Source organism: Perca flavescens, chromosome 22 (genome assembly GCF_004354835.1).
Source record: "Perca flavescens isolate YP-PL-M2 chromosome 22, PFLA_1.0, whole genome shotgun sequence".
In the NCBI taxonomy this organism is placed as follows: Eukaryota; Metazoa; Chordata; class Actinopteri; order Perciformes; family Percidae; genus Perca; species Perca flavescens.
In genome coordinates, this window is record NC_041352.1 from 26,850,906 (window position 1) to 26,860,380 (window position 9,475).

General features: G+C 42.0%; 1 protein-coding gene across 1 annotated transcript in view; it reads left to right on the forward strand.

The window, feature by feature from the left end:
* Nucleotides 1-214: 214 nt before the first annotated feature.
* The window catches only part of dnah5l (dynein, axonemal, heavy chain 5 like), a 119,540-nt gene continuing 110,279 nt past the window's right edge, over nucleotides 215-9,475 (forward strand). Inside the window, exons 1-9 of the mRNA XM_028570014.1 lie at nucleotides 215-428; nucleotides 1,786-1,889; nucleotides 3,166-3,220; nucleotides 3,326-3,591; nucleotides 4,482-4,556; nucleotides 4,737-4,820; nucleotides 7,524-7,595; nucleotides 7,704-7,805; nucleotides 9,434-9,475. The exon at nucleotides 9,434-9,475 is cut by the window's right edge and continues 145 nt beyond it. Coding sequence (XP_028425815.1) covers nucleotides 215-428; nucleotides 1,786-1,889; nucleotides 3,166-3,220; nucleotides 3,326-3,591; nucleotides 4,482-4,556; nucleotides 4,737-4,820; nucleotides 7,524-7,595; nucleotides 7,704-7,805; nucleotides 9,434-9,475 — 1,014 coding nt within the window. The remainder of the gene's footprint in view (nucleotides 429-1,785; nucleotides 1,890-3,165; nucleotides 3,221-3,325; nucleotides 3,592-4,481; nucleotides 4,557-4,736; nucleotides 4,821-7,523; nucleotides 7,596-7,703; nucleotides 7,806-9,433) is intronic.

A 9,475-nucleotide genomic window follows, 5' to 3' on the forward strand; every position in this document is an offset into this window, starting at 1 on the left:
TGAATGAAAGTTGCTTAATATATTTTTTATTATATTACTTATTATTTTTTACAGAGTGAAATGGCTTCATGAATCAAACATTTGCTTAAAATGTTTATATCTTGTTTGTTGAGTAAAAGCCCTGCTTCTTGGTATAATTAGATTATTTATGCTGTGTAATTGATGTCATGAACAACTTTAAATGATTCTAATATGAAATAAAGTCGGTAAGCGAATGTGTCTTGACTCTCAGATGGCAGATCCAGACTCTCAGTCTCCAGCTGAGGTTTCTCCCCCAGCTGGGAGCTCTGAACCGGGCCTGAACGGTTCGGCTCCTCCCCCGGACACGGAGCTCCAGGCGGGAGGACAGGGAGTCCCTGGGGGGGAGGAGGAGGAGGAAGGAGCAGCAGACCCAAGGCCCAGACCTCCTCTGCTTTACCTCCGCAAAGGTACAGACAAAACACTGATCCATAAACTAAAATAAAGTCAAAGTGCATTAAAAACTAATGCTAACACTAAAGCCAGAGGTGTCGAAAGTATTCAAATTCATTACTCAGGTAGAAGTATAGATACTAGGGTTTAAACAGTAGAAGTATCAACTCAAGGTTTTTACTCAAGTTATAGTGTAAAAGTACTGGTTTCAAAAGTACTTAAAGTATAAAAGTAAAAGTAATGTAAGAGGGGTGGGTGGGGGGGGGGAATGCCATTAACCCTTGTGTGTTGTTTGGGTCTGTGGGACCCGTTTTCAATGTTTGCTAAAAGAAAAATGATGCTATTTATTTTTTATTCTAACTCAAAGTCATTGGCCTTGGCTCATTTTCTGTGAAGAACATACAAAATAAATTATTTTCAATGACTGCACACTGTACACCAAGTAGTGTAGTCTAATGTATTGTAGTGGGTATACTGGTAGTGGGTATACTGTACTGTGTATATATATCATAGTCTGGATTCTGGGTGTCCTCCCTTAGGAAAGTTTTGAGCATCAACGACTTCATTCCCTGTATTCCGATGCACCAATTTATGCACCAACCTCCTCGCTGGTGCTTGGTTGGGACATTCGCTCGAGTTCTCTTTAGTCTCTGCCACAGACATCTTCGTACTAGGCTACATACGTCTGCTGTTTGTGTCATGTGCAGGTGGACAGTTTATTAAAAAGATAGATTATAAAGACCTTTCACGTATACAGGCAGGCGCCATCTCGGGAAAACAGTCACGACCAGTCGAACGACGAATGTCGTGCTTGAGCTACGTTGCTGGTTGCACGGCATTCAACTGATTTTGACTGTTTTCCCAACATGACGCCTGCCTGTATACGTTAACGGTACTGTGTAAAACTATCTTTTTAATAAACTATCTGTACACTTAAAAAGTTCTCAATGCTTGTGTTTACATGTAGGGACCCTCATTATGCTACCGGTGAAGTGTGGTGCTACTTTGAGCCTTGTTAGTGGTGTAGAAATAGAGATTTCTTTTTACTTTACCTCTGCCCAGACTACTATTATACTACTAATTAGTGTTATAAGCTAATTAGCAGTTTGTGCTAAAACTGGTCACATTTGATTAGCATGAAAACATATCCCAGAGAACGGGCGATGACGTAACCATGTGTTATAAACCCCTAGGTTCAATTTGCGCGGGAATTGTCCTTTAATAACTACCGTAGCTATATGGCTGACGGCCGTTGTTTTATGGCGGCCTCGATATGTCAAAACAATAAAAGCCAATACAATATTGAAATTCTCATTTAGGTATTCCTGCTGTTTTTTGGGGTTTTGATCATTTGTTTCCTCCTCCGATCTTCAGATGCGGCTGGCAGAGGACATCGGCGAATAGGAAGCCAGAACCTGAGAGCCATCAATCACATGACTTCTCCGGCAGCCGCTCCGCCCCCGACCACCAGCACCTCGGTGAGTAAACGCTAACGGCAGCCGAACACAGGGGGCGCCATGATGCGGGCGTGGGAAGCCCATTTCCACGTGTTGAGGAGTTTTACGACGTGTTTTAAAAGTAGTATGAAGCCTTTAGTGTCTTCAGAGGGAACCGTGTCAAGTCTGAGCTTCAGGGAATATGTTTTCTACGTTCTTACAAGCCAGGAAGATTGCTGTTGTGTGAAAGAGAAACTCCAGACGATGGGCCTCATTCACCAATATCTTCCTACGTTTTTTTTCTTAAATTTGTTCTTAAGAAAGTTCCTTAGAAAAGTCTACGTCTGATTCACGACGTGGTCTTAAACAGCAGAATTGTTCGCTGGTGGGTTCCTAGAATGATGAATCTCAATGTCTTTGTACAGTGAAAGCTCGTGCCCGCTGCTCCTATTTAGCATTGGTAAATGCCCCGTTAAGTCCCATCAAAGGGATATGAGATGGCAGGGCCGTGTGCACACTTAGAGAACTGTCCAAAAGACATGGCAGAGACGGTGGAGGCCTCGACTCCAAAAGAAAGAAAAACTTTAGTAATTCTAAAGTGGAGGTACTGCGGCAAGAAGTTAACGAAAAACAAGACATCGTATCTAGCAGCAAATACTCCTGCAGTGAACGCTGTATACGGAAAAGGAGCGGGGAACTGATGAAGTGAAAAAGAAATGGTTTGATCTAAAATCGGAGGCATACAAAAAGAAATACGCCATTGTGTGGGGTAATCCTAGTCTGCAGAAATATGCACACTTTGGGCGTATAAATAGCGTGATCAGTCACTTATTATTGGATGGCAAGGCTCCCTGCTAACATAATTGATGTGAATTGAAGGCAAAGCAAGGCAAGTTTATTTGTACAGGCCTAGCACAATTCATACACAATGGCAATTCAAAGGGTTTTACAAATGAGCAGTAGTGTGTATTTATTCAAACAAACAAACATTATGTGTAAAATAATGAAAAAAAAATGTGTTACAAAATTATAAAGCAGATAAATGTTCAATTTTAAATTAGAACGGACGAAAACAGTATTACTACTTAACTTTGCGCAACCATGTCAGCTTTAAATTGTGCGTAAGAGTGCTCTTGAGTGTGCGTAGATTCTGTTCTTACCTAAGAACAAATCCCAAATAAGAAAACTTTGGTGAATGTCAGAATCTTCGTGAAAACTTCGTAAGTGGGGTTAAAGAACAAAGTTGTTCTGAAGAATGTTTGGTGAATGAGGCCCACTGTCTATGGGCCTCATTCACATTAAATCTATGTTTTAACAGCTTGACAGGGGCTGGAAAAGTACGGCGGTAGCGAGTAGGGAAGAGGCCCCCAAATGTAAAAAAAAAAAAAAAAAAAAAGGGGTAGATAGAAAAATGGATAAATCAATGTGTTGCGAGATAAATTTCCCCAATTTTTGTATCCATTTGTTTTGTAACAAAGATGTGTGGTTCTTCAATGTGCACGACTTTGTTCTGACGGCCAGGATCAGACCTATGACTCTGCCCAGTGTCTTCCAGGTGTCCGGTAAAAGGGCCGTGCTGTTGTCCAACGAGGCGAGGAGAGAGATAGCGAAGCAGGCCAGAGCCATGAAGGAGGAGAGGCGAGCCGCGCTGGACGCCCGACACAAATACCTGATCGGCCGGTTGGTGGACGCCGGGACTCTGGGCGAGCCGGAGGTGGAGGAAAGCCTCGTCTCTGACGACAAGGTAACGCCACATTCTGACGGTACGCGATATGTACTGCCTGCACGATCCGATACGCGCAAGCGCATAAATACATAGTAGAAAACGTGAAGGTTTCCCTACACTATTTGTATCACGCATACAGCCAGGCGGCATATTTTGGTAGGCTACATTTTATTTAGTTTACTGCACTGAATGCACCTTGCACAACCTTGCACAATAGGTTTATCTCCATCCTATCTTTACTAGGGAAACAGTTGTACATTTTTACTCCCCATTTTGTACATTAACTTTATCTATATCTGTTGAATCAGTTGTACATTTTATTTCCAAATTGTATATACTTTAAATATTGCTCATGTAGTATTCAATTATTATTTAATGTATATTGTTTCCTATTATTTAATGTATACTCTGTATGTGTGCTGTGTGTCTGATATTTTTGCTGCTGCAACACCGTTATTTCCCATTTTTGGGGATCAATAAAACAAATCTATCTATCTATATTATTCATTATGTAGTTAACTGCGGGTCTGTTTTCTAAAGATATTTATTTATTGTTTTGACGTGTAGTGTGGGGATGTCGTGATGTTTTTAAGTGTAGCTCACGCTACGCATTACGAGGTGTTTACATGGTTGCCAATCCAAAATAATGAAGTACACGTGTTGGTTACATGTGGAATGAAGTCTGAGTCTTTCTGTCACTGCAGACCTTCAGTTTCCTCCACACTCCCGCAGTGTTAAGGTGAACAAGCGTGGAACACATTGTGCAGTGTCCTAAAACAGGATTATCATCTGCGAATGTCGGATCGTGCAGGCAGCACAGATCGCACACAGTCTGGTTTAAAACTACAAATGTGTCCTCTCTTCTCCCCGAGTCCAAACTCTGGATGATTCATGTCTGATTCTTCCAGTTCAGTCTCATCGAGGAGTTCTTCGCTGCGAACGGATCCAAGAAGCTGATTTTCTTCTATCAGAATGTGAAGCAGGTAAAACAATACTGTATTTTTGAATGGTTATTTAAAGTTTTTTTCTGTCTCTCTGTTCTCAATCTGTTTTTCTGATTTCAATTTCTGTCTCTCTCCTCATCACTTCTTTCTCTTCCCTGACTTTCTTCCTCCTGTCTTTTTCTCATCATTTAACCTTTCTGTCTCCATCTGTCTCCCCAGAATCCGTCCTCCAGTTTTTCGTCCTGTGTGGACGCAGCGACTTCGGCTCAGAGGAAACTCTTCATCACCACAGGGAGCTCGGAGGTTGGCGTCAACTGCTGTTGATTACACATTTTTGGAAGTCTGAGTTCCAGTAAAACGCGTCACAAAGATAAGCTTAAAGGGGAACTATGCAGTTTTTTGTTTTTAACTTAATTTACATTAACTGAACAGCTTCGGAGTCATTGGAACGGATTTTTGACTTTTTTCGGGTTGAATGGTGCCTTGCTTCCCGGCACTGCACGCATACAGGAACCGGCTAGCTATAAGAACAAAGTAGCGATGGACTTTCTCACATTAGCTTCATGGCTGAGCCGGCAAAAAAAGAAGCCGAAAGCTAGGAAAGCATTGTCGGAGGAACAGAGAAAGAGGAAACGGTAGTCGAGTAAACATAGGAGCTGCCAAATATCTATTCTGAAGCTTTAGGGGGGGCTCTATAGAGAAACCTGCAGCGAAGACGGAGAAGAAATTGCCAAAACTGCATGGTGCCCCTTTAATAACAAATAGTCCCTGGAAGGAGCTAATTCAGGAACCACAAGACTTTTGTTTGACTTTCTCATAAACCTGTAAAGATATGCGACAGATGAGGCATCTCTCAGAATTTTAGCAATTTTTCATTTATTTTTAGTTGTTTTACATTTCTATGTAGTTGTTTTGCACCTCCTTGTCGGGGTTTTGCATCTATTGTTAGTCATTTAGCATTTCTTTTCAGTCGTTTGCAGTTTATTCTAAATCGTTTTTAGAATAAACTTTTTTGTCTTTTTTTATATTTTTGGGGTAGTTTCGTCTCTCTGTAGTTTTGTGTTTTTCTTTCAGGAACATCTTATGAGAATTGGCCCGTTTCAGAAATCCATCCATGCTGACGCTTTGACAGTAACAAAAAAACAGGGGGATGGGAGAGGGGAAGTTTTTGGGACAGGGGCTAAATTTAGAGCCACGTCAAAATGCAAGTTAAGTTCCTGAATTCCTGCAAAGTCTCATAGATTCCTGCAGAAATTCATGCCATTGAAAGTGGCTCCTGATGTTTTGTACACATGTGATTATTACTATAGCACTTTATACTGTACAGAAAAAAGTCCCAAAGAGCTTCAGAAGAGTAAAGGCCTTTTTACAGTCGCCGAAGCCGACCTGTCGCGCGCCAAAGTGACGTCAAAATGACGTAGATCTCGCGACAAAGCGGAAACAGGAAGCCGAATTTGAGGACAACGTGATGCCAGGACTCAGAGTGACTGCAAGTCTCTCTTGTAAACTTACCGGGTTAAGATGAGTTCTTTTATGGTGAATGAAAGGCTCGATCCCACCAAGTAGCTCATCCAATCAGATCAGAGCATTGACGGCAATGCTGCTGCCAGTTCTGCCGTTGTTTACCTTTTCCTTCTTCTGGTCCGTAGAAACAGCAAAGTCGGTAGCCTTTCCTCAATAGCGCCACCTCTGTTCAGGAGAAGACGGCAACTAGTCCCACCACGCGTGAATATATACAGTTACGGCGCTCCGATGACGTCACAGGTCGGCTGCGGCGAGTATACCGGACGCCTAATTGTTGAGCGGTGTGAGACGGTGTGTTGGGTGCAGAGTGTGTAGAAGAAGTGTAACTATAAGATGCTTTATGATTGCACATTCTGTCCGAGCAGTTGTCAACGTATATTTAGTTTCCCTCTGATCGCCTGCCTAATGTTAACCATTGTCCTGCCTCAGAGATAATACCTGCTTTGTGTTGAGTTGCTATGGAAGAAAACTGCGCGTTGCTTTGTTTGGTGGTTAGCGAGGCGACACGAAATACCTCTCGCATACATTACTCAGTCTGGAAACTGCACTCAGACCAGTTCTACCCAGAGCAAACAGACTGGTTATCCCGCTCACCTGTTCTCTTTGTTCTGAGTTTACACAACAATCAAAGCTTGAGCTGAAAAGATGCATGCTAATTATGGGGCTAATGAAGTCAGAAAAGCGTTTAAAAGAAATTTAAGCATTTGTAAATTTAGCTAAAAATGTATCATCGTTTTTCATCTGCCGCAGGATGGCGATACTTCCAACCAGCCTTTCTGAAGCACCGGTGAAGAACAGACATAGCGTTGTTGTGAAAAATGTATAATACAGGACTAATACCAGAACTTAATTAAGACCTAAGAATTTCTCCCATCTAGTGGTGAAATTGTATATGACAACCAACTTAATATTACTTTCTAGTGCCTCCCATTCCGATCACATTTGAACTGCTACGGTGGTAGCAGTTCAATCACCACCAAACCACCATTTACTGTACACGCAGCTGTTCAAGCCACTCCAAAATCAACTTTGGTCTGGTTGCATCGTTCTAATTCTCTTTTTTGCTTCCCTGAAGACGAAATAGAATACAAAAAGATGTTTATATGTCATTTTGACACAAATACATTTAATAAATGACATTGTGATGCTTGAAAGTCCCTAGTTTTTGACATAAATGCAGATATAAATGTAAAAAAATACAGAACAAAATAAGATTTTATATCAATTGGATTCTGACAAAACAATAACATGGACTTTAGTATCTCAGGAAAGGGAATTGAAATATAAAAATATATATATTGAAATATGTGCAAACAAATGTACAAACAAAAAAAAGTTAGACACTAATGGCAGTAACGGTTTGCGTTAATTACAAAATACTTGTTTGAGAAGTTGAAGGCCTATTTCCTCTTGCCATAGGCAAGAGACAAAGTTCCACACTGCAGTTTCAAACTAAACCCAGTCTCTTTTTGTTATTTTCAGCCTTTACTGGGGAAGTGTCTTTTCTTCCTGAGAACCACTGAGAAGCCGATAACCACCGCTAACGTACAGCAGGTCTGTCGCTCCACTCGGTCCTCCTGTTGACTCATTGGGATGCGTTTAGTAAGACAGCTGTGATCTAGCTGTGTAGCTCTCACGCTGTTGTCCCTGCTGTGTTTACAGGAGGTGAACTTCGGCATGTTGGACTGCAGCGACAGCAGCATCCTGACCAGTCTGGAGACTCTGCTGGCTCACATCATGATACCGGCCCTCAGGTCCCAGCAGGTAAACACCAACATCCAATCCGGACTGTCTTCACCCAGAAAACAACCGTATAGGTAGACTGTGTGAGCTGCTAACGACCCATATTTACTACACAGACTACCTAGACTGACTACATATTTGGTCTATTTTTGACAGAGGACACAGGTGGGGTGTTCAACAGTCCAGGCAGGAACTGGAACGGCTAGAGCAACTGGTCAATTTTTCAAAATACATTATCTGTATATCCCATCACTACACTGCCACAAATCTTTGATCGCTCGATGGTGTTTTTTGCCCCCAACGGCGCCTTCCAGGCAGCTAACCCTAACCTTAACCCTAAACATAACCATTTCCTCGCTGCCTGGAAGGCGCCGTTGGGGGCAAAAAACACCTCTTTGATCCGTGTCGTTCATAACTGGATTAAATGGAAGAAACTTTTGGTATCGTCATGTAGACGACTTACTTTTACGAGATGGGCAGGCAAAACCCTCACAATGCTGAGACTCTCCCGGTGTGGTGCGAGTATGGCGCACGAAAAAAAATCTGCACCAGGTGGATATCTGGGGTCAGATGTTGTTTTTGGTGTAATTGGAAATCGACCTATTCTGTTGTTTAGGCAGGAGGACATGTAAAACAGTCCCGCAATTATGCAATCGCATAATTCAACGCATAATCAGCCAAAGTCCGCATATTTATGCGGTGGGGGCGCATTTTTTCAAATACGCCGCACTTCCGCCGCATAAATTGCCGATTTCTGTGCAAAATATGCGGGGCTTACGTGATTTCATAATCCCCGCATTTTCGTTCTAAAAATGTCCCATAATATATCTTAGCAGAAAGTTGAAAAATGTTGCGTTGTCACTACCCAAAGTGAGTAGAGTGCAGATGTGAGTTGCGCATGCGTCACTTTGTGACAAGTAACCTACAAGATGCTAACGGCGGTTTGAGCTAACGTTAGCAGTCAAGTAGCCTACTAGATGCTAACGCGTTTTGAGCTAACGTTAGCAATCAAGTAACCTACTAGATGCTAATGGCGTTTTTAGCTAACGTTAGCAATCAAACAATCATAGATAGCTAAAACGTTTTTGAAATGACTGCTAGCTACAAGTTAGCAATCAAACACAACATTGGCTGTCACTTGAATGGCGTTTTGAGCTAACGTTAGCAATCTAACAATCATAGATAGCTAAAACGTTTTAGAAATGATTTCCATCTTCTGTTATTGTATGTAAAGAGAGAAGTTGATTATTTTACAGATTTCACAAATTTCAGTAAGACACGTTATGCCGTAAACAGTTTAAATCTGAGCATGCGCAACTCAAATCTGCACGCTACTCACTTTGGGTAGTGACAGCGTTTATTTCACACAAGAGCAGCCATTTTCCCCTGTTGCCATGGAAACGTTATGAAGTGATGTAATTACGTGACGTGAACATCATCGAAAAGCTGGGTTTTGGGAGGGGGGGGGAGGGGATCACTTTTTTTTCTCTTTTTCATCAAACTGCAGTTTTTGCAAGTTCCCGCAATTTCATCGCATAAAGTTGCATGAATATCACATAGCATATTCCATCGCATTTTTTAAGAAAACGTGGCGCATAATCGAGGATTTTTGCCCCGCAACAATCACATTTTCTGTATTCTGTCTTCAGGCGTGGGGCTCTGTGCAGGAGGGCGCCTCCTGTCCAGACGTC